Here is a 26,921-nt window from a genome sequence, read left to right as displayed (position 1 = left end):
GCCTGTCAGACTGAGTTGCCTACCAGAGAGTGTCCGTTTGTGGAGGAAACTACTCAGGTGCTCCATGTGGCAGTGTATTCTCTGAGTCTTCTTCTGGGGACTTTGTCATATGCTGGCCTTGCCAGAAGCTCCCTAGTCGCTGCTCGAAGTCAACAGTGTAGCCAGACTCGGCTCAATGTGAAAGGATTTCAGAAACACCGCTGTGTCTGGACTCCTCCTCCCTGGTGACGTCTAGGAGGTGCGGTGAGTGCTGACGTTGTCGGGGGAACACTGACAGTGACGCTACTGTCGGGAACTGATGCTGGGTGCTCAAAAACGGATTCTGCTCCTCAAGGCAAGCTCAGCCAGAGACATAACAGCAAACAGATACGAGGACTCCCAGAATCAATAACCAAAAAGTGGTTTAATCAAGTTTGTAAGTAAAGTACATTCAGTGAAATGGGCAGGTACAGACAAAGCTAATTGCACCAGTTGAGAGCACCTGAAATTTAACTGTTTTCATTCTGATTAAACAGAGAGCTCCATTCTCCTGCTAACATAATAATGATCTTTGACCTTGTCACATATCCTCCCCTCCAGCGTTGCACAGTAGGGTGGAACGGCTGCTGCAAAAAGGCTATGCACTCTAGACAAAGCATCTGCATTAGCCTATTATACATTTAGTAGGATTGACTGTGAGACCAGCTTCTTTTAAAGTGTTTAAAACAGCTTCTACGCTATGCAAATGGGACTCCCAGTCCTGGCTATGAATAACCAGATCATCTAAATAAGCTGAGGCATACGGGGCATGTGGCTTCAACAACTTATTCATTAACTATTGAAATGTCGCTGGAGCCCCATGTAACCCAAAGGGCAAAATGGTATATTGGTAAAGGCCCACAGGGGTTGCAAATGCTGTCTTCTCTTTAGCTTCCTTAGACAGAGGTATTTGCCAATAGCCTTTTGTGAGGTCAAGACAAGTTAGAAATCTGGCTGGTTCAACAAGCTCATCAATACTAGGCATAGGGTATGCATCAAATTTATTGAGTTTCCTGAAATCATTACAGAACCGCAGAGATCCATCTGGCTTTGGCACTAGGACTATAAGACATGACCACTGACTATTAGATTCTTCCATAACACCTAGTTGTAACATTTTTACTACTTCTGCCTGTATTGCCTCTCTTTTTGCTTCCGGTACCCTGTAGGGTTTTAGTTTTACAATTATTCCTGGCTCTGTAACAATATCATAGACTACGTCCCTGGCTCTACCTGGTGTATTAGAAAACATATCAGCATTTCTTTTTAACATTGCTTTAACTTATTTTTGCTGTTCTGGCGTAAGGTCAGTAAACACTTGCACCTCAGGGACAAGAGTGGGTGTCACCTTTAATCCCTGTACCCCTTCAAACACACAAGCCTCTCTGGCCTTCCAAGGCTTTAAAAGATTTATGTGGTACACTTGCTCTAACTTTCTTCTGTCAGGCTGCCTCACCTTGTAATTTACAGGCCCTTCTTGGTTAATATTCTCATATGGACCTTGCCACTGAGTCAACAGTTTACTTTCAGCCATGGGGACAAGAACCATAACCCGGTCACCTGGCTAGAAAGTTCGTACAGAGGATTGTCTGTTATAGAGTACTTGCTGTCTCTGTTAAGCCTCTTCCAAATACTGTTTAACTATGGGAGTGATCTGTTTTATGCATTTTTGCATTTGTTTCACATAGGTAATGACATTCTTCCCAGGCACCCTTTGTTCTTCCCATTCTTCTTTAGCTATATCTAATAAGCCTCTCGGGTGTCTCCCATAAAGGAGTTCAAAGAGAGAAAACCATATTGACGCTTGGGGTACTTCACGTATTGCAAACATTAAATACAGTAGAAGTGTATCCCAGTTTTTCCCATCCTTACTTACAACCTTGCGTAACATATGTTTCAGTGTCCTGTTAAATCTCTCTACCAACCCATCTGTTTGGGGATGGTACACTGAAGTTCAGAGACTTTATCTGTAGTAACTGGCATAGGTCTTTCATTAGATGTGAAACAAAAAGGGGTACCCTGACCGGTAAGAACTTCTTTTGGTATTCCTACTATAGAAAAAACCTGTACCAGTTTCTTAGCTATATTCTTAGAAGCTGTGTTACGCAGGGGTATTGCCTCTGTATAGTGTGTGGCATAATCTAATATGACCAGAATATACTGGTTATCTTTGGCTGTTTTCTCCAAAGGCCCCACCAAGTCCATGGCAATTCGTTCAAAAGTGGTGTAAATTATGGGAAGGGGAATAAGAGGAGCCCTTAAATGAGGCTTTGGGGTTGTTAACTGTCAATCTGGGAATGAGGAACATAATCTTTTTACCTCTTCATAAACACCTAGACAAAAAAACCTTCTTAATCTTTGTCTTGGGTTTTTCTGTTCCCAAATGTCCTCCAAAAATATGGGCATACTCTAACTCTTATACCTTTCTCCTAAAAGGCTGAGGTACCAACAGTTGCTCTATATCTTGCCCTTCCTCTTTGGTTACTCTATACAATAGATCATCTCTTAGAATGAAATGGGGATATACATTTTTTTTTTAAATATTTTTTATTGAGGTTTAGCATAACAAACATAAAACATAATATGCCTTTTTGACACAAGGAAAAAATACAGACATAATTGAGCGAAACATTTCGGCAGTTATATAAGACAATGGTAGCAGGCTAATGAAACCTCGATTTTTCAATAAGATAGCATAAATGACAGACCCGTTGGTAACATAGTTTTAGGCCCAATGGACCACAATTATACAAAGTAACTAATGGTTGGGTGTGCAGTTCAGTAGAAGCTCCCAAAGGAGAATGCGTATATAGTAAGGGGGGGGGGGATTCAGCAGGTAAGCACCGCTATGTATATGGGGGAAAGGGTGGAGGGCGGAGCTATATATATATCTATATACACAGGTATTTTGAGGGACATGGTGGGGACTCTAAAGTTTTTTATTTTTTTTATTTTTTTTTATTTTAAAGATGATGCTACGAATCATATGGTGTTTGGCAGCTTGACAAACTGGTGGCCATGACAGAGGGTATATAAACTATTTATTGATAGAACATCTGACTCATATGAAAAATAAAAAATAAGCATAACTTAGTTAAGAGGCACTAGTCATTTGCTTGTATTCTCACTGAACAGTAGATGCATTATAAAGCTCTGTTGTAAGCAAGTAGCCGTAGTCTCTAGGTGTAGGCAAGAACAAGATAGATAAACAATAAGTAAAACTATAACAGTTGCATAACATTTCTTAATCTTCTATATATTAACATTTATAGAAGAGTAACTCCTAACCTAATACTGACCTGCTAGAGAAAACCTGTCACAGAATCCTTCAAGTATGTTCAAGAAGGGTTTGTATAGTCCTCTTATAGGACTGTAAAGGTAAAAATATAGCATGGTCATCAAATGCTAGCAGATGAGCATTATTTTATGCCAAACATAGATATCAAGCTTATCTGATAAAACCAAGACCTGGTCAAAACCTGTGTGATAGCACTAATATAGCCTTAGCTCATATGAGGGGTATTAAGAGGCTTGGGCAATATGAAATCTGGTACTACAGTAGTTACGGTACCCATATAAGGACTTAGACAACATAGCAGTAGGTGGAAAATTTAAGGGTTGTAGCCACTGACACATTTATGTACACCTTACAATTATCTTTAAAAGAGAAAAAAAATTGAAAACACAAATATTAACTGCAAGCAGGTTAGAATATGTCATATATTAAGATGAGGTTAATAGCTATACCTATGCTATTCACATAGGCTAAAGGCAAGCTCAGGTATGACAGAACAGTCTACGTCTAGTAAAAAGCATATAATAAAACATTAGTACAAGTTAGCATTGGGACCTAAGAAATGGGACTTAGCTGGTCAAAAATTACTGAGAAGTGAAGGTACAGGAGCTCTAAGTCAGCTAAATAAATGAATTAGTAAATTTGTTAAATGAGTCTACCTCGCAGCCCTCACCCTTTAGCAAAGTAGTTAAATGATCTCACTTAACCAAGACTAGATTGTGTTAGTAATTGTCTGTAATGCTGGCACATCTAGACATTACAGTTTTACCCTCCAGCATACCCCTTACAGTAGGAGGCAATAAACACTTCAACTCTTACTCCCATCAAATATAGCGTCATATATCACTGTGTAAATAATAGCATCATATATTTCTAGGAATTATATTAAGTAAGCTAGAGTAACAATGTCAATCATAAGAACAATGCCAGTCAATATCATAGACCAAAACACACATGGATATCATTGTCAGAGTATAAGTGAAACTACATATATAAGCATCAGAGACTGCTACACTTAGTTATAGTAGGTTGACTAAGTCAGAGATCCACATAGTTAATGAGCCTTAGTGATTTCTAAATACATATATAAGCATAATCCCTAGACTGAGTGGAAAGACCCAGTATTCAGCCTATTCCCATTCTCCAGATCAGTCTTTGATTGAAGGGTTTTAAAAGAACATACAGTCCTCCTCCATTCGCAACGAACCAGCAATGCCTCATGTGTGGAACAACTACTTCAATCGGAGCCATAAAGGTACAGTCCTTATAGATTAGAATAAACAGTTTGAGTGGCCTAGTCAGATGGTCTGGCTGCTGCGGGCTTCTATGCACTAGATCTGATTCCGCATTCACTAGGCCCTCTGTAATGTCAATAGGAGAAGAAATCTCAGCAGGTTCTACCTCCTCCTCATTATGGGCCATGCTAGGTTCAGGGTCCCTCCATTCTGCCCGCAGGAGGTTCAGCATGTCTGTCACTCTGGAGTAATATCGAGGCCCCACTGCTTCCCTCTGGGCTGTACAGGTATCAGTGTTGGGGTCAAGCGATGCTGGGGAGGGTGAGTTGGCTCTGCCATGCAGCGCATCAATGCAAGCCATATAATGCCGGTCTAAACGGGTGGAGAGTTGCTCCAGAAGTAAAGTGATGAGCTCTGTTGGCATAGTGGCTCCCTAAGAGAACTACCTCACCAAGGTAGATTTCCATCATCCTTCAAGCTAATGGCGTGTCTTTCAGAGATGGAGGTTCTTGCATTGCTTATTGCTCTATCTCCCAGAGCATTCCTCGATCTCGAGCTAGTATGGTGCAATGTTTATTTGTTACTCCCTCTATGTGTGGGTATTTGCAAGTCTTTGGGATCTTTAGTACAAGATCAAGTTAGAGCCGTGATATGCATTACCCGCCATTTTCGGCTTGTCCTCTCTGCAGCGAGCTGATTAGTAATAGGATAGCGGTGGAAGGAACATAGCTAGATGGAGTTTTGTTAATTATGAATCAAACAATGTCCCAGCTGCATTTTGAAAACAGAATGTATCCTGGACGACTGGATTATAGCTTCAAAATTGTATTACAAGCAGGAGCTCTGCATAGACGCGTCCATTCTCCTTGGTAGTTGGCTCCGCCCCCCCGGGATATACATTTTTAGTCTTTCCTTCTACCCCAACTCCATTAACTTCTTCAACATTTGAGAATGCATTTTGTAACGATAAGTCACTAACTATTTCTCTGCCAAAATTTGTATTAGTGTACAGATTGTCAAGATGCTGTTCAACATCAAACTCTTTCTCATTTTCATGAATTAATTAATGCTTCACATAAACGTCTTGTACCCCTGTACTTATCTGCCCTTCTCTCTCTCTTTGATTTCCGTGGTTTACCACCTTTTGAAATTATATCAGAGTGAATTAAAGGGAATATATCTGAGAGGTTTTCAGCTGTAGGCTCTGGATTTTCTACTGTGGTTAGCTCATTTTGTATAAGACTGCTGAAACCTGGGAAATTGCATCCCAATATTAGAGAATAGGGCAACCTAAGGACTACAGCCACCTCAATTTTTATAGGCCTACCAAGGTGTTTTATTTCAATAGCAACAGAAACATATTCTACTTTAGTACCATGGACACAAAGTACACCCACCCTTTTCCCAGGTAGTACTTCTAAAGGTGTGACTAGACTCTAAGGAACTAAATTAATATCACTGCCTGAGTCTACTAGGGCCAGTATGGCCTTTCCATTTAGCTGTACACGTACACTGAAAACACTTGTTTCCACTTGTTTCCCTATTAAACACACAAGGCAACAAAAGGCTCTTGGGGCCTTCTGCTCCTGATATGCCCAATTGTGATATCTCTGGTCACACACTGCAGGGGATACACCAGCCCTGGCCAGGATTTCTGCTTTAAGACTGTCATAGTAATTTGCTTCCTCCTCTTCCAGATCAAAGTGAGCTCTTTGATCTAATAGAAATTGTGCAAAGATGCAAGCCCACTTTGCATGTGGCCACTGCTCCCTAGTGGCAGTCTTTTCAAAAGCAGGGAGGTAAGCTTCCACATCATCTTACGGGGTCATCTTTTGCAGATACTGACTTGCTTGGATAGTCCTGGTATCACTGCTGGTCTCTCCTTTGCTGGCATTTGAGAGACGGTCCACTATCCCTTTAAGGAAAACAGATTCCGCAGCAAAGGAGTAAAGAAGGACTGTGAGAGATTTGCAAGTAAAATCGTGTTTAATACATCTCAAACATGTATATCATACAAGGCACAGCAAAACAAACCCGCTGACGCGTTTCCCGCTTTACAAGCGGTTCATCAGAGCTGGGGAAAAGGTGTTACAGACAGCTGTTAAATTACAGGTAACAAAGGTGAATAGCCAATCGGCATACAGAGTTTTCACCTACGTCTCAACTAATCACAAACAAGTTGGTTTACATAATCAATAAAGTCGATACATTCTAGACAATCATATACATATAAAGGATTGTTAAAACAAAAACACCTATTCTAAAAAGAGTAATATATCAAAGTACTGAATAGCGGTATCCCTATGCAAACAAATATATATTGTAACTGTCGTTACATTTAAAGTAACAAAATCCCGCATTATAATAATCCCCACAGTATAAAAGTCAAATGCAAACATATATCTTAAAGGGCAAAACGCGGAAAAGTGTTACAATGTAACGACTACACTTGACTGAGTAGAACTTTAGTCTTATTTAGGATATAATTGTAAAACTATAAATTCATATCCTATATGGCTGGAGCTGTGCATCAACCCATTGACCCAGTCTTTCCCCCAGAGAGCCAATTGCAGAAATAATTGGCCTCCCTGGGGGATTAAATTTTTAAATTTACCTTTAAAATTTAGTTTTTCAATGCTGTTCTGATGATTGGATGATAATGTGAACAATGTGAGGTATCAAATTTAACTAGTGGAACATTTTCTATTCACATTGTTTATCTGGTCACAGTGTTGTTATCGAGCTTATTAATAAGTTTCTGAATTTATAGTTTTACAATTATATCCTAAATAAGACTAAAGTTCTACTCAGTCAAGTGTAGTCGTTACATTGTAACACTTTTCCGCGTTTTGCCCTTTAAGATATATGTTTGCATTTGACTTTTATACTGTGGGGATTATTATAATGCGGGATTTTGTTACTTTAAATGTAACGACAGTTACAATATATATTTGTTTGCATAGGGATACCGCTATTCAGTACTTTGATATATTACTCTTTTTAGAATAGGTGTTTTTGTTTTAACAATCCTTTATATGTATATGATTGTCTAGAATGTATCGACTTTATTGATTATGTAAACCAACTTGTTTGTGATTAGTTGAGACGTAGGTGAAAACTCTGTATGCCGATTGGCTATTCACCTTTGTTACCTGTAATTTAACAGCTGTCTGTAACACCTTTTCCCCAGCTCTGATGAACCGCTTGTAAAGCGGGAAACGCGTCAGCGGGTTTGTTTTGCTGTGCCTTGTATGATATACATGTTTGAGATGTATTAAACACGATTTTACTTGCAAATCTCTCACAGTCCTTCTTTACTCCTTTGCTGCGGAATCTGTTTTCCTTCTGTGACTTTTTACTAATAGGGGTTTGGAGAGCCCTAGCAGCAAAAGCAGTATATGCCTGTGAATCCGGTATCACGCTAATACCTAGGAAGGCCCTGGATTGTAACTCTCTGCACACACGGATGTTCGGTGCTTGAATGTGTAAACAGAACTGCTATAAACACAGCAACTGAATATTACAGGATCATTCTACACTGAAAGGGTGCTATCTGGGTGAGTCCTTACCTTATTGTTATCCATACTTGGAAATTCTATTGTATAGGTGATGCCCGCATGAGTGGGACTCGCTGATAGAGTTGATTTCACCTGTATGCACATCACGCATAATTTGCTATATACATTGCATTAATGCTGAGAAGTCTCACCTTGTGATTTTCACTATCCCTTTAAGCATAATGCAGTCAGTGTTTTATGCCTTGATTACTGCTCCAAGTTACTTTCTTGCTGCACTGCTGTGGCCTGTAACAGGGCTTTTACGATCTACTACATTTTTGTAAACACAAACTTTTATATTTTCTTCTTTTAGTGACTCTGTACTTTTAATCTCCCAGTACTAGACCAATCTCACTTCTGACACCACTGTGACAAGGTGGCTGAGCTTTTGGCTTTAGCAAGAAGAAATAGTTCATTTGATTCAGAAACAAACTATTCATTTGTTACACAGCAGGTTTCACATAATTAGCTTTTGATTCAGAAACAAAACAAAACAAACACCTACTCCTAACTCAAGAGGCTAACTAAACTTTGAAGGATTACTAACAAACGCGTAGATTTGGAGTTTTGTCGGTAAAGCCGTGCGGTGCTAACGAGCCATTTTTTTCCAGCGCACCCTTAAGACAACGCTGGTATTACGAGTTTTCTGAATGGCTGCGTTAGCCTCAGAAAAGTAAGTGTTGAGCCAAATTCAGCTCCACTTCAATCCTCAATACCAGCGTTGCTTACGGTAGCGGTAAGCTGGAAAAATGTGCTCGTGTACGATTTCCCCATAGGATACAATGGGGCTGAGCTGGCTGAAATAAAGCCTAACACCTGCAAAAAAGCAGCGTTCAGCTCCTAACGCAGCCCCATTGTTTCCTATGGGGAAACACTTTCTTAGTCTACATCTAACACCCTAACATGAACCCCGAGTCTAAACACCCCTAACCTTACACTTATTAACCCCTAATCTGCCGCCCCCGCTATCGCTGAAACCTACATTATATTATTAACCCCTAATCTGCCGCTCCGGACACCGCCGCCACCTACATTATAGCTATGAACCCCTAATCTTCTGTCCCTAACATCGCCGACACCTATATTATATTTATAAACCGATAATCTGTCCCCCCCCACCCAATGTCGCCGCCACCAACCTACACTTATTGACCCCTAATCTGCCTACCGGACATCGCCGCCACTATAATAAATGTATTAACCCCATAAACCGCCGCACTCCCGCCTCGCAAACACTATAATAAATTTTATTAACCCCTAATCTGCCCTCCCTAACATTGCCGCCACCTACCTACAATTATTAACCCCTAATCTGCCGCCCCCAACAATAATAAAGTTATTAACCCTTAAACCTAAGTCTAACCCTAACACCCCCCTAACTGAAATATAATTTAAATAAATCTAAATAAATTTACTATAATTAAATAAATTATTCCTAGTTAAAAATAAACCTATAAAATAAACCCTAATATAGCTACAATATAACTAATAGTTACATTGTAGCTATTTTAGGATTTATATTTATTTTACAGGCAACTTTGTATTTATTTTATCTAGGTACAATAGCTATTAAATAGTTAATAATTTTCGTGTTTGTTTTTTTGTACTATAGTTTAGTTTATTGAATTGTATTTAATTTTAGATAATTGTAGTTAATTTATTTAATTAATTTAATGATAGTGTAGTGTTAGGTGTATTTGTAACTTAGGTTAGGATTTATTTTACAGGTAATTTTGTAATTATTTTAACTAGGTAGCTATTAAATAGTTATTAACTATTTTGTATTTATTGTATTTATTTAATTATATTAATTTATTTAATTATATTAATTTATTTTGTTTTATTTAAGTTATATTTAACTTAGGGGGTGTTAGGGTTAGGGTTAGACTTAGGTTTAGGGGTTAATAACTTTATTATAGTAGCGTCGAAATTGGGGACGGCAGATTAGGGGTTAATAATTGTAGGTAGGTGGCGGTGATGTTAGGGAGGGCAGATTAGGGGTTAATAAAATTTATTATAGTGTTTGCGAGGCGGGAGTGCGGCGGTTTAGGGGTTAATACATTTATTATAGTGGCGGCGATGTCCGGTCGGCAGATTAGGGGTTAATAAGTGTAGGTAGGTGGCAGCGACATTGGGGGGGACAGATTAGGGGTTAATAAATATAATATAGGTGTCGGAGATGTTAGGGACAGCAGATTAGGGGTTCATAGCTATAATGTAGGTGGCGGCGGTGTCCGGTCGGCAAATTAGGGGTTAAATAATTTTATTATAGGGTTTGCAATGTGGGGGGGCATCGGTTTAGGGGTTCATAGGTAGTTTATGGGTGTTAGTGTATTTTGTAGCACTGTAGTTAAGAGCTTTATGTTCCGGCGTTAGCCCATAAAACTCTTAACTACTGACTTTTTTATGCGGTAGGAGTCTTGGAGGTAGAGGCTGTACCGCTCACTTCTTTCAAGACTCGTAATACCGGTGTTAGGAAAATTCCATTAAAAAAGATAGGATACGCAATTGACGGAAAAAAAGTGAGCGGTACACCTTTACCTGCCAAACTCGTAATACCAGCGGGCGTTAAAAAGCAGCATTAGGACCCCTTAACGCTGCTTTTTAAGGCTAACGCCAAACTCTAAATCTAGGTGTATATTACTGGGGCATCTAATCTGTCCCCAGTAAACAACTGCTTTATAGAAAAAACAATAGTTTTAAAGTACCTGCTTTGTCTCCCTCTGTGTCTCCCTCTGTCCCCTGTGCTTACAGGCAGTCTGTCAGGTGATTTGCTTCTCCCAGGAGGAAGAGAGAGACAATGCTTTGCTCTCAGAGCAGCCTTTTGCTAGCTAGCTAAATGCACCAGCTGAGAGCACCTGAAATTAAACTGTTTTTAGTCTGGATAAACAGAGTTCCATTCTCCTGCTAACATAATAATGATCTCTGACCCTGTCACAATATATACTATATATATACACACATCTTTAGAGATGTATATGTATGTGTCTCTAGTTTAAAGCCCTTTGGATGCCTTTTTTTTCTAACATCTGAAACCTCATGTCTCTGAGCCCTTATAACTTTAGTGTGCAATATTTTTTTAGAATAATGATGATATTATGGGTATAAGTGTAATGTGTAATGTATTTTTTATGTGTTTTGTGACACTTTTTTTACTTTTGCAAAACAGTTAACCAGAGGTCTAAGGACGCAGTAATCATTCTAGCGTAAATTGCCATTGTGCTCAATCAACCGCGTTTACCTTTAGACTCGTAAACCCGGTGAGCACAAACACCCTCGATAAACCCCTTATCGCTCAGGAGCAAACGTTAGCGCTTCACTTGTAATCTAGCCCAAAATGTCCAGCTGACATTAGGGTTGCTTCCTTCGCCATGTTTTCCTGAACACATGGTTTACACATGCTGCAGGGTGTGCAGGGAGGAACATGCATTGTGTCTCTGGACAGCACTATTCATGTTCCTCCCTACACACCCTGCACCATGTGTAACTAATAAGTGTCCAGAAAAACATGGCTGAGGTGGCAACCCTATCTGACATGCATAAAGTTAATGGCAAGTTTAAAAATCTCCTACAAAGTTTTGAAAATTTAAACTGCTGAATAATCTGTATATAAATATATTTTAGCCATATAATTAGATACATATAAAAAAAATGTTGTTTGTTTGTGAAAAACAAATACAGGTAGCCCTCAGTTTACGCCGGGGTTAGGTTCCAGAAGGAATGGTTGTAAATCGAAACCGTTGTAAATTGAAACCCAGTTTATAATGTAAGTCAATGGGAAGTAAGGGAGATAGGTTCCAGGCCCCTCTCAAAATTGTCATAAGTAACACCTAATACATTATTTTTAAAGCTTTGAAATGAAGACTTTAAATGCTAAACATCATTATAAACCTAATAAAATAATCACACAACACAGAATATATAATTAAACTAAGTTAAATGAACAAAAACATTTGCTAAACAGCATTATAAGCCTAATAAAATAATCACACAACACAGACTTCACTTGCATTTTTCTGCAAACAGTTCTTTCTATGCATTCCAATCTGGACTGATTTATTGACAGGAAGATCTTGTTCCTTTGAAATCTGCTCGATAGCTCAGGTCTGGTTAAACTGATTAATTTCAGCTTGCTTGGCTTTGCTGCAACACAAGCGGACAGCTCCACCTACTGGCTATTTTAATAAATGCACTGCTTGTCAATGCTTTTCAATAGAAGTCACATGACTGGAAAAAAAGGTTGTTATTCTGAAACGGTGTAAATTGAACTGTTGTAAAACGAGGGCCGCCTGTATTTTTAATGTGACTATGTACAAAATCTATGTTACAAATTTTACAGATTGTATTTTTTCTTAGATGCAGAAAAGATACATTTCTTTGTTCATTGTGTTCAATTTTCCCTGTATTCTACCTTTCTTTTATAGACAGACATTTAAAGATTTCTTTTTTATCTTTCCACAGTAAACTAGCATATAATAACAAAATGATGACAAGATATAGCTATCATGATACTAGCTTTTGAAGAATAGGATTTTAGTATTTGTGACAGAAATTGTTACATCTGAAATATGAGGATATAAAAAACATTCCAACCTTGATACTACCTACCTTGAAAGGATGTTATTATTTTTTTTTTTCTCTTGCAGGTTGTGGCAGAGGAAATTTCTATCCCTTCTAGTTTTGTGAAACTCAGCTACTTAAGCAGCCGAACGCTAGGATACAAAAGTTTGGTTCATATTATTTTGACCCACGCAACAATCCCTGTTGGGCTGAGTAAAGTGCACCTGACAGTAGCAGTGGAAGGAAGACTTATACAAAAATGGTTCCCTGCTGCTATCAACTTGGTCTATACATTTGCCTGGAATAAAACTGACATTTATGGCCAAAAGGTTTCTGGCCTTACAGAGGCATTAGGTATGTATTAAAATCCTTTACAACTAGGTAAAATGTTTTATCTTTTTTTCCCTGATTCCATGGTTTTAATGATTATATGATCTTTCTTTTGCATACATATCAATGTGTGAATCAGTAAGTGATTTGTTTTGTGATTTTGTGAAGGGCATGAAACACTTATAAACACATAAATGACATATATAAGGTTGTAATGAAGACTGCTACTTTTAGAACTAGTTGCAATATCATCTGTCTCTTTCTGTAACAGATTACAGTGGAGACCTTGGCTTCCCTTTATTACATGCAAGCAAACAAGGTTCCCAGACAGGGATCATGTTCATTCACATGTGTGGGGGTAAGGCAGCATTTGCTGTTGGAATTTAATATAGCATGTGCAGCCCCGCCCCCTGTGCAATCAACCATGACCTATGAGTATGGGATGTGTTAAAGGGACATTAAACCCAAATTTTTTTCTTTCGTGATTTAGAAAGAGCATGCCATTTTAAACAACTTTCTAATTTACTTCTATTGTCTAATTTGCTTCATTCTCTTGATATACTTTGCTAAAAAGCATATCTAGATAGGCTCAGTAGCTGCTGATTGGTTGCTGCACATAGATGCCTCATCTGATTGGCTCACCTATGTGCATTGCTATTTCTTCATCAAAGGATATCTACATAATGAAGCAAATTAGATAATAGAAGTATATTGGAATGTTGTTTACAATTGTATTCTCTATCTGAATCATGAAAGCCCATTTTTGGGTTTAGTGTCTCTTTAAGTCCTCTACCTCTAAGTTTGGGTAGTGGCTAGGAAGAAGCTTCTTATCTTGCGGTTACAGGCTTACATAAAGGAACCTGTGCCTCAAGGGATCCGAAGATGTGTTCACAGCTTCATAATATGTATATATAATATAATATATATATATATATATATATATATATATATATATATTAGCAGGACCTCTTAGTGGATCCCATGCTGATCTCTCCAAGGTTCAGAGACCCTGTGCCATGAAGTCATTTTTTTGTGACAAATACTGCTGAACTTATTACATGCCTTTAAAAGTTCTAGCACATAAAAAAGAGAATTTATGAGCTAGAATTCTGCATGTCATGCCAACCCTCTATTTTTAGCTGATTGTTAAAACTGAATGTCTTGTGACAAGATAAAAATCAACCTATTTTTGGACGAATGTTAAATGGCTGCCTTAACTGACCCCCAGCACTCTATCAGTCTGCTATATTTGTATTTCTGTTCTTTCAGCTCTTCTGCATTTGACAAGTAGCCTGTCATCCTGCTATTTTAAAAAGACTGGTTACTGGCGGACAGATCTTTAAAAAAACAGCAACATTCTCATTACTCTCTCAGTTTACCATACGTAATGTCTGAAGCTGGCAGATATATTACTTCCTTTAATTGCACATCCCTCAAACTATTTATCTTTGTATAAGTTTATTTAATGAACAGTGACAGATCTTTGAATATATTTTTTTTAAACCCTAAACATTTTCTAATGTATTCATGAATCCTGTCTAAGAATATTTTTAGCTTTAATTATATTGCTTGTCAACAAGCTTCAGAAGGATCATAATTGTTTGATATATATTTTAATCAGGGGTTGTTAGGCTTAGGACATAATGAAACACATTAATTTATTCAGCTAACTATCAATTTGATTGCTAGAAATAGTGGCTGTTTATGAATTACCATGTCCCTTTCTTAGTCTTTTCTAGTCATACAACTTGTTAGTACACTATGATGATTTGTTAAAATGTATAGCGTGACAAATTATAATGTTGTTTACAGCTATTTCAATAGGGCATTAGGTGATTGCCTAGGGTCTAATCATCTAAAAAAGTCTGTTTCCTGTTTCCAGAATCATGATCACCTATATCAGTAAAAAGAAAAGAAGTCGCATTGACTTTATAGCAGCACTCGTGCATCAACCCTTTTATTATAAATACAGCACAGATATATAAATCACCATTTACAAACAGCATATACAAAATTTTACAAAAAAATAAACCCTGGAATCGAAAATACTGGTCCTTGAAGTGTGCAGAGATAAACCGTAATTCGGCAAGTCTGCTGCTCTGCTGAACTCTGGAATCAGTACTGTAGCAGTTCCAACACTGCAAATCCTCAGCAAGGAACATCACTTTCCCACTGCTCTTCCCAGAAGAGACACATGGTTAGAATGAAGCCTCCATCCATTGTACTCAGCTAAACACACAACACTTTTCCAGAGGGCAAATTCTCAATGCAGCCAGATCATTCCACCGACCCTAGCCATAGAGACAACCAGGTGGAAGTGGGTAAAAGCCAGATCCTGCCTGATCTTGCCGGATCCTACCGGATTCATGTCTAATTTAGACAGGTACACACAAATTTAACCCCTTAAGGACCAATGATGAAATTATTTTGTTATGAAACAATTGAACAAACAGAAGCTGTGTCCTTAAGGGGTTAAGCGTTTTCTACACGAACACATCCAGTCGCGTCTGGATCCAACAATATTTTACACAAATACATCTGGGTCTTTCGAGAACCAACTCCTTTTTTATAGAGAAACAGCTTGATCCGTGTTTTATTTAGACAGATACACACAAATGAAAGTGTTTTCCACACAAACACATGCAGACACTAAAAGAGTTGGTTCTGGAAGGACCCAGATGTTTTTGTTGGATTGAAAAGTGTCTGGATGTGTTTGCATGGAAGACACTTCAATTTGTGTGTATCTGTCTAAATTAAACACAGATCCAGCAGGATCCGGCTGTTTTTCTATAAAAAATAGTTGGTTCTGGAAGGACCCAGATGTTTCTGTGTAAAATATTGTTGGATTCAGAAGTGTCTGGATGTGTTTGTGTGGGCAACATTTAAATTTGTGTGTATCTGTCTAAATTAGACATGGATCCGGCATGATCAGGCTTTTACCCACACTCCAACCTGGTAATATTGGAACAAAGCTTGGAGCGATCATGAATAGTGAAATCCGTTAGCTGATCAGAAGAGGAACGCCCTGTTCAAAATATCATGTATAAGCAGTAATTATGGTCCTAGGGAAAAGTGGTAATTCCAGTCCTGGGGTGAAGAAAAACACTTACACTTTTGATGACTGCTCCAAGGATAGGCCTAGTATCACCGGGATGAAATCATTCCAGCTTCCTCACGGCTAGGATTGGTATAGTGATCCGGCTGCGTTGAAACTTGACCTCTGGAAAAGTATTACTGTGACCAGTGGTCTATTTACGTGTGTTAGCTCAGTTCAATGGATGGAGGTTTTATTCTAACCCTGTGTCTTTTCTGAGTAGAGCAGTGTCAAAGTGGTGTTAACGTACCAATTCCGGAGTTCAGCAGAGCAGCAAACTTGCCGAATTGTGGTTTATCTCTGCACACTTAAAGGACCAGTTTTCTCTATTCCGGGGTTTATTTTTTTGTAACATTTGTAAATATGTTTTTGTAAATGGTGATTAAAACATAAATATTGTTTATGGTTTCTAAAATGGGAACTTCAAAGTTTTTTCTTGACAAAATTCTAAAATCATAGAAGTCAGAAATTAAAATTTCATGATAGTGGGTACAATTTGAAAAACTAAATCCAGTTCCCTTTTACTATCAAATTAACCTCTTTCTCTTGGTATCTTTTGTTGGGAGCATACTGAGGTATAAATAGGAATACAAATATTTTTTTAAACTTGTATGCTGTGTGTAAATCATGAAAGTTTAATTTTGAGGACTGATTGTTCACTGAATTAAAAGCAAAATTGAAATTGGAAATAATTGCAATTGGATATTTCACTTTAAACTGTTCCCAATTATCCATTTTACCTGCTGGAAGTGTATTACACATTAATTACAAATGGCTCTTTTACATTTAGTTTGATATTTAAAATTGCTTTTGGTATCCACACTTATACTGAAATATACTTGGGTATTGGCTATAGAAAAGCTGTGTACAGATAGCCTTCAGAAGAAATTACACTCCCAGTGGGAGGTAGGAGAGAAAAGTAATAAAATGTTAATTTTCAATTGTTCTGTCTATGTATTGGGCTTCTTTTACAGACAGAAATAAGATAAGAAAGTCATTGGAAACACATTAAAGGGAAACCAATTTTACAGTACACTATTCCTTTAATGACAAAAATGTACTGAGGTATACACAGGAGTATTTATTTTTTTTCCCCAACTCATACGCTCTTTCTAAGTTATGAAAGTTTAATTTTGTCTTACACATTCTTTTAGGTGTGTAAAATGCCTTTTAAGTCCACTAAGGACCCCTTCGCTATCACCCTCCTCACAGAGATTAAAGATTGTTGTGCTTTCTTTACAACAGTGTGGTATATTATGGTAAATCTGCTGTCAGAAATGTTTAAAAAATAACATTGTCTTCTCACCATTATAAGGAATATTTGACCACTTAAGCCTGATTTTAGCATGTTATAGAGAAGATAAACAATAATATTATACATTTGGCACATACAAAATTAAAATTGGGAATCATTTCATTTGGGTATTCCACTTTAATGACAAAATTGTTGCTTTAAAATCCTGAGGTGCCCTCTATGCTTTTAACAGAATATAAGGCGCCTGTCCTTCTGTGATAAATATACAATCGTTATAGTTACAGACCACAAAATGAATTGATGGGTTATGAAATCTGAAAATTAATGCTACTTGTGTTATTAATAGAGGATTTGGGGAGAGACCAAAAAGAAAATCAATGATTTTTTCTTTAATTGAATGTTACTGCCTTTTGTGCATGGGCATAGTTTGATTTTGATTTTTAGTTTTTGTTTTCTGATTTTTTTCTAAGACTTACTACAAAAAAAATAATAATAATAGGAGCAGATTATTATTTTTATTTTTTTGCCTTGGTGCAATGCAGGGGCCCAAACAAATTTGTTGGTTCGGAAACAACCAATACAGGGCCAGATTACAAGTGGAGTGGTATTTAACGATCCAAGCAAGCATATAGTGCATTGGGTAGCGCTCATATTTGAAGTTGAAAGTAAACTGTTTTCGCTCACGCGCTAACCGGATGCATGTTAAAGCATGATAACTTATTGCCCTGTAGAAGTCAAAGGAGCAAAAAATGTGGTGAAAAAGCCTAACACCCTACTCATCGCAAACCAGATCATATATTCTCAAGTGTGCTAACATGAAAATATGAATATTTCACATTCCAGTGTTCTTTACATATCAAAATATATTCTAGTTATACATATGTCTACATATATATGACGGTATTTTGGTACAATATATATATATATATACTAATATATATATTAGTTTATATATTAATATACATGATTATATATATGTATATATATATATATATATATATATATATATATATATATATATATATATATAAGCAAAAAGAGTCAGTTGCACTCTCACAAACAGTTCTCCAAGGGCCAGGGTGCTAGAGTAGTTGAAATGTAGCAAAACAGGAAACAGCACTCTCTGGACTTAAGTAAAAAATAAGTAGTTTATTCAGTAACGTTTCGGGGAATGCTCCCCTTCATCAGACCAACAACATACAAGTGAGACAAACATTTAAGCATACACAAACCCCTCCCCCTAGTGCAAAAAACCGCCAAAAATGGTTGCCATAGCAACCAAGCAACCAGTTCAAAGTAAATACATTTACCAATGCAACAATGACATCAAAGAAACCAGATCATTATGGTTAATTAGCATCAGGTCAATTAGCAAATCAACACATCATCCTACCACATAATACACCTGCTGTATATTAGTACTTCTAATACCCCAGTGGCAGTGTGTCCTTTTAAAGAGACATATCACAATATTATTAGCTAAGTACAGGAACACAAGAATGTGTAGAAAAAAGGGGTTGAAAAAACGTTTAGTTAAACCACGGCACCTCAACATATTGAAATGCAATTCACGTAATGCACTTATAGTAAATGCCTAACTCATAATACCCGTACTACATAGTCAAGGGTCATGTGTACCATAAATGCTATAGAAGCAAATAGCAGCAAACTCGTTATACAGATACCTCAAACGATGTGACCGTATTACATGCACAAAGTGTAGCACGACCTATGTAATCACCCTGTTCAGCATCGGACCAACCTCGCGCTGAATCTAGCACAGCTACTAGCGGAACAACAAGGGATATGCGCATGCGTGGAAACCCGGCACAGTCCAGCCCCCAATGCTCCAGCTAGGTACCCAATAGGATAGAAAGGACAAGCCCCCACACCGGACAAACAGAGTTAATAAAATGGCATGGTAAGAGGGCCCCAAGGTACTACTAAGGGAAGGAAGGGTCCGGGTCATGAACGTAATAAATGCAGCAGGATATGCAGTAGAAGATAGTACAACACCCCTAATACCCAGATATCAGGACTCACCCACTTAGGTCTAGTAACCCAGCTAGTTCAGTCTGACAAACACGATGAGAAGGGTATATGCGTCTGTCATTTCTAACCTGTCAGCACCGGTCTTGCGGTCAAGACACCTATTGTCCGTGCATAGGCAATTTTACAGGGTCACAAAAAGGATGTCTATAAGTGTGCGCATGCGTGTAAGCCATGCCCAGTCAATTATTACTGTGTAAGGCAAGGTCCCTGACGGCCTATCTTGACCGCAAGACCGGTGCTGACAGGTTAGAAATGACAGACGCATATACCCTTCTCATCGTGTTTGTCAGACTGAACTAGCTGGGTTACTAGACCTAAGTGGGTGAGTCCTGATATCTGGGTATTAGGGGTGTTGTACTATCTTCTACTGCATATCCTGCTGCATTTATTACGTTCATGACCCGGACCCTTCCTTCCCTTAGTAGTACCTTGGGGCCCTCTTACCATGCCATTTTATTAACTCTGTTTGTCCGGTGTGGGGGCTTGTCCTTTCTATCCTATTGGGTACCTAGCTGGAGCATTGGGGGCTGGACTGTGCCGGGTTTCCACGCATGCGCATATCCCTTGTTGTTCCGCTAGTAGCTGTGCTAGATTCAGCGCGAGGTTGGTCCGATGCTGAACAGGGTGATTACATAGGTCGTGCTACACTTTGTGCATGTAATACGGTCACATCGTTTGAGGTATCTGTATAACGAGTTTGCTGCTATTTGCTTCTATAGCATTTATGGTACACATGACCCTTGACTATGTAGTACGGGTATTATGAGTTAGGCATTTACTATAAGTGCATTACGTGAATTGCATTTCAATATGTTGAGGTGCCGTGGTTTAACTAAACGTTTTTTCAACCCCTTTTTTCTACACATTCTTGTGTTCCTGTACTTAGCTAATAATATTGTGATATGTCTCTTTAAAAGGACACACTGCCACTGGGGTATTAGAAGTACTAATATACAGCAGGTGTATTATGTGGTAGGATGATGTGTTGATTTGCTAATTGACCTGATGCTAATTAACCATAATGATCTGGTTTCTTTGATGTCATTGTTGCATTGGTAAATGTATTTACTTTGAACTGGTTGCTTGGTTGCTATGGCAACCATTTTTGGCGGTTTTTTGCACTAGGGGGAGGGGTTTGTGTATGCTTAAATGTTTGTCTCACTTGTATGTTGTTGGTCTGATGAAGGGGAGCATTCCCCGAAACGTTACTGAATAAACTACTTGTTTTTTACTTAAGTCCAGAGAGTGCTGTTTCCTGTTTTGCTATATATATATATATATATACAGATATATCTATTTACAAATACTTCGAACATATTCTGCTATGTGCCGAACATCTGAATAAGAAATATTTACGGTAAATACACAGTATTAAATATGAATATTACATAAATGTTTTTGCATGTTTTCATCTGCTTAACTTCAAAGGGCTCCAATGTCGATATATGTGTGTGTGTATATATATATATATATATATATATATATATATATATATATGTATTTATTGTGTGTATATATATATATATATATATATCTGCAAATACATATAAATACATATGTACACACACACACACACATATATATATATATATATATATATATACAACAACATTTAACATACTCCACTATGCACAAAATATAGAGAAAATAACTCTTTGTGTAGTTCATTAACAAATCTAGACTGCCCAGAAGGCTTGTTTTTCCAACAGAAAACCTCTGAATTACATTGTTTCCAATGCAGCAAAGGATTCTGGGTAAGATATGTAAATTAGGTTCACAATGACACACCTTTTTACTTCAAGTCTGCTTTTCAGCAGTTTCCCTTTACGCCAAAGCATCGCTGTTCACACAGCTTATAAGCTTAGCTAGGGTTAGTGCAGTGATTCATAACCATCCCAGGACAGACTGTTTCGTGGTTATTGCCACTCATCAGCTGGGAGAAGGTTTGAATCACTGCTGGGTGAAGTTGATTTCAGGCAAAATACAACAACATTTAAAATTATGGGGAGGTAAAATGTGAGTTTAAAATCCTCCACTACGCACAAAATATAGAGAAAATAACTTATTGTGTAGTTCATTAACAAATCTAGACAGGCCAGAAGGCTTGTTTTTCCCACAGAAAACCTCTGAATTACATTGTTTCCATTGCAGCAAAGGATTCTGGGTAATATATGCAAATTAGGTTCACAATGACACACCTTTTTACTTCAAGTCTGCTTTTCAGCAGATTCCTTTTACGTAAAGCATCGCTGTTCACACAGCTTATAAGCTTAGCTAGGGTTAGTGCAGTAATTCATAACCATCCCAGGACAGACTGTTGTGTGGTTATTGCCACTCATCAGCTGTGAGAAGGTTTGAATCACTGTTGGGTGAAGTTGATTTCAGGCAAAATAATTTTAAATGTTGTTGTATTTTGCCCGAAATCAACTTCACCCCGCAGTGATTCAAATCTGTGGGAAAAACAAGCCTTAGATTTGTTAATGAACTACACAATGAGTTATTCTCTCTCTCTCTCTCTCTATATATATATATATATATATATATATATATATATATATACATACATATACATCTTTAGACATGTATATGTATGTATCTCAATGTTAAAGCCCTTTGTCTGTTTTTTCCCCCTAACACCTGAGATCTTATCTTTGAGCCCATATAACTTGTGCAATTTTTTTAAATAATTTTTATTAGATTGTTTTGTGTGTCTAACTGTACTTTTAAATGCATTTTTGATGTGTTTTGAGACATTTTTTTGTTTTTCGAAACAGTTAACCAGAGCTCTGAGGACGCAATAATCATTCTAGCGTAAATCGTGATAGCACTCGAACGATTGCATTTACTTTCAACTTGTAATACGAACGGTAAACCCCATGTGCACAAACACCGGCAATAAATCCCTTTTTTGCTTGTGCGTAATCTGGCCTACAATGAGGACTCAGAATGAAGCCAAGAATTTAAACAGTACAAATACAATAGGAAGAATACCAATATATGTATATATTTTATTTAGTATAAAAGTTTTCCATAGAATTTGACTACAAAAACTAGCATACAAATAATCATATTTATTAAAAAACATGTTAACTATTTGTGCTAGTCTGCAAGTAGTAAGATTGTATGTGTGGGTGCTTCTGAGATTTGGTCCTTGCGATGTGGTAATATGCCTTTAATAGCCATTGATGTGCTCCTTTACTAAAGAGTTCTTAGTTACAATATTCTGTTAATAGTGAAGTGAAATTGTCAGAAAGCTTTTGGCCTTTTATTCTTTTGCGCTCTTCTAGACTTGAAATATATTACTTTTTTTTTTCTTTCAAGCTTTAGGCAAAGCATTATGGAGACAGTGTAATCAGGTTGCTTTTTCATTTCAAGATAACATGTCAGTAGACTGAAAAATAAAATAAAATACAGGAACTTCTTCATGAAGATATAGAAACCACCCTGATTTATGTGTATAATACACATTGGTATACTGCAGGTGTCAGGTCTGAGCTATGAGTGATCAAGCTGTTGGTATATCAAATCAAAGGGTGAAAAATAAAAAAATACATTGGAAACAGAATATGCATTTAAACATCTCATTCTTTTTAAAATGGCAGTGTCGCTCGGATACGAATATGAATCATGCCCAGATCTTGTTTTATGGGAAAAAAGAACAGTAATGCTACAAGGATTTGAGATGGATGCATCAAACCTTGGTGGATGGTCCTTCAACAAACACCACATTTTAAATCATCAAAATGGTAAGTTTATTGCTTAGTTTGCAGTTTGCTGACAAAAGGCACATGGAAGTTGTATAATGTTTATTGTGCAATTGAAACCACAAGTTTTATTTCTTTTGAATACAAATAAGCAATCTGAGGAAAGGTAGATACTGAGAATGATATGACTGCTTTCTTAAAGGTACATTGGACTCTAAATAAAAGGTAGTTATTATGATGTATTCAAAGCTTTAATTTGAGAATATTGTGTCAATGTGTTTAAATTATAGTAGTTATTTAAATATTGAAGAATTAAGTGTAACATTTTACTTTCTATTAAGTAATGGGTTCCACCATATTTAAACCTAGAATTTCCTTTTGCAATCTTTTATGCTGCATTGCTAGGGAATGCAAACAATTGCTATGTGGAATATAGCAATGTTAAAGGGACTTGAAACCCAAATATTTTCTTTTGTGATTCAGATAGACCATACAATTTAAAACAACTTTCCAATTTAATTCTCTTGGTATCTTTTGTTGCGGAAAAAACAATGCCCATGGGCGAGCCAATAACATACGGCATATATGTGCAGCCACATATATTTTCCCTGACAAATTTAAAAATTTACTTAAATGTGCCCACCCCCTTTACCGTGTGACAGCCATCAACCAGTCACATGCTCATATACATTTATACAATGTGAACTCTAGTAAAAGGCCAATAGTTGTATATATACTAAACAAATGTGCACATTTTGATAATTTAAGTAAATTAGAAGGTCTCTTAAAACTGCATGCTGTATCTGAATTATAAAAGTTTAATTTTGACTTTTAAATGGAATTTAAACACTTTAATAAAGTATCTTTATCATCAGGGAATATGAAATAAGAAGATCGAGCTTCAAGGCATTGTCCATTAATATAGAGAAACTAATGTGAATTGAAAATATCACAATTTTACCAGCTTAATTACAGGAAAGGGGTACAAAATAAATAATAAAAGTAAACAGCAACATTTTTCTGAACATAATTAAACATTTTGGGCCAGATTACATGAGGAGCTCTAGTTTATCGAAATTGCCCCTTTAGGGGCGTACGATAAATAACCAGCCATTACAAGTGGCTGGTTATTGCTACAGCGAGCTCGCTGTTGCAATTAGCTTTTAAAAAATTAACCAGTGATCAGATCTCTGGTTAATTTTCAAAAGTGCTCCAATAGTCTCCAATCTTTAGTGCTTGTTTCTATAATAAAAAAAATAACAATAGCATCTTTAATTTTTTAAAGCAATTTTATGGGGTTAAATGTAGCGGGTGTGGGTTGTTAGAAAAAAAACATCACTGAAAAGTGTCTTTACATTGCGGTCTATTGGGAATGTATGTTCCCAGGAAATATATATGTATATGCTTATATACATATATATTTATGTATTAATATGTGTATGTATATATTCATAAACATATATATTTACATTTGCTGCCCATTGCTGTGCGACTTACCCCTTCGCTGCGCTAGGTCTCATTGGAGCCTATGGAAATGCGCTCTTGTGAGTGCAATGCTTGCGTGCAATAGGAGGGTACATTCGCATTTCACCTCACTTGTAAAACCAGCACACACTGGTATTACTAAGTTGAGCGCAAATATCGCTTCCATGGAAGCAATATTTTGCGCTCAACTTGTAATTTAGTCCTTTATATTTTATATTTTCAAAGTCATAATTAGAGATTCATGATTTAGAAAGAGCATACAATTTTAAACAACTTTCCAATTTACTTCTATTATTTCATTTTCTTCCTTCTCTTTTTATTTATTGCTGAAAGGTTTATCTAAGAAAGCTCAGGAGCCGCAAAGAACCTAGGTTCTAGTTGCTGATTGGTAGCTGCATATATTGTTACTGATTGTCATTGGCTCACCCATGTGTTCAGTTAGAAACCAGCAGTGCATTGCTGCTCCTTCAATAAATGATACCAAATGCATGACACAAATTTGATAATAGAAGTAAACTGTAAAGTTGTTTGAAATTATATGTTCTATCCAAATCATGAAAGAAATATTTTGGGTTTCATTTCCTTTTAATAAAGCCAGAGGCCAATTTGTTTTAAAATATATATTCTAGTAATTAACGCCAGTATCTTCTTATGTCCCTTTAATAAGTTACATACATTTATCTAATCACAAGCTAAATAATTAACATAACTATGTATGTAGGCTTTGAAGCCCAAGATTGGGTACAGCAGACAAATCCTTCTGTATTTTGTTAAAGGACCATTACATATATTGGAATAGCATAATAAAAAAGACAAACACAATCTACATTTCAAATGAGTAGTCATTTTTAAAGTTAGTTTAATTTTCTTCCCCCTGCATCATATGATAACCATCAGCCAATCACAACATGCATTCATGTATATCCTGTGAACTCTTGCACATGCTCAGTAGGAGCGGATACCTCAGTGTGCATTTAAAAAGATTGTGCACATTTTGATAATTGCAGTGAATTGGAAAGTTGTTTGCAATTGTATGCTATGTGAATTAAAATCAGTTAAATTTTGACTTTAGTGTCCTTTTAAAGTTAGGCTTTTATTGTGATGCTCATTGTGACATTTCTGAAAATCAGTGCCTGTTATCTGGTGTGAGATTGTTCTACTGACTGAGGAAAACACAAGAAAGTCTCAAGTACACATTTGATGAATCTAAAAACCACTGCTTGAGTGAGTTTATTGTAATCTATTGCACATGCTTGATTAGGTTCCTGACGAGAGCACTACACTTTCACCTTTCTACTTCATTCGAAAGACCATTTTTCAAACTATCACTTGATTGTCCTATTTTAAGGTTTCAGAGCAGTTTGATATTATGATCTACTATTTTACAGTAAAGTGTTGTTAAAATATAATATATTCACAATGTGTCCTTGAAAGACCTGACCTTCATCTATCTGCCTTAAAGTGTTACAATATGATTCATTTATACAGATTTGTGTTAGTATAAAGGCATTTGGTTTGTCTTTGTGGTACACTGATTCACAGAATTCTAATAATGATAATATACATTAATGCAGTACTTGTGTGGATTCCTCCTGGGAATTTCATTTCAATGTTTCTTTTGTTACATGAGCGTTAACTTACCCTTAATGTATTATTCGCTGCTTATTTTTTTCCTGTTCATTTAAGTGTTTTGTATTAGGAAAACATTTGCTTACTGTCTTGATATTTTTCAAGTGGTTGATAGGAAGCCATGTTTAAAGGGGTGTAATCTGCAGTTTCTGTTAACTCAAAATGGCTGCTGGTTAAATTAAATTATTTGTTAAAGGGACCAGAATACGCCAGAATTTTTATTGTTTAAAAAGATAGATAATCCCTTTATTACCCATTCCCTAGTTTTGCACTACCAACACCGTTATATAAATACACTTTTTACCTCTGTGATTACCTTGATTACCTTGTATCTAAGCCTCTGCAAACTGCCCTCTTATTTCAGTTCTTTTGACAGACATCCATCTTAGCCAATCAGAGCTGGCTCACCTGAACTCCACATGCGTGAGCACAGTGTTATCTATATGATACACATGAACTAACACCCCCTAGTGGTGAAAAAGTGTCAAAATGCCCTGAGAGAAGAGGCGGGCTTCAAGGGCTTAGAAATTAGCATATGAACCTCCTAGGTTCAGCTTTCAACTAAGAATACCAAGAGAACAAAGCAACATTGGTGATAAAAGTAAATTGAAAAATTGTTTAAAATGACATTCTCTATCTAAATCATGAAAGGTTTTTTTGGACTAGACTGTCCCTTTAAGCTAACTTGCACAAGCTGTTTTAACCCC

At 36.9% G+C, this 26,921-nt stretch overlaps 1 protein-coding gene across 6 annotated transcripts in view; it reads left to right on the top strand.

Annotated features, from left to right (window-relative positions):
* Nucleotides 1-26,921, top strand: part of TENM1 (teneurin transmembrane protein 1) — a 1,037,319-nt gene that overhangs the window by 719,070 nt on the left and 291,328 nt on the right. For all 6 annotated transcript variants that reach the window (XM_053699127.1, XM_053699121.1, XM_053699124.1 and 3 more), the window contains 2 exons: nt 12,752-13,019; nt 22,999-23,142. In XM_053699127.1, coding sequence (XP_053555102.1) covers nt 12,752-13,019; nt 22,999-23,142 — 412 coding nt within the window. The remainder of the gene's footprint in view (nt 1-12,751; nt 13,020-22,998; nt 23,143-26,921) is intronic.

This window comes from Bombina bombina, chromosome 1 (assembly GCF_027579735.1).
Source record: "Bombina bombina isolate aBomBom1 chromosome 1, aBomBom1.pri, whole genome shotgun sequence".
NCBI classification, from domain to species: Eukaryota; Metazoa; Chordata; class Amphibia; order Anura; family Bombinatoridae; genus Bombina; species Bombina bombina.
Note: the sequence above shows the minus strand (reverse complement) of the source record. Positions and strands in the feature narration are given on the sequence as shown.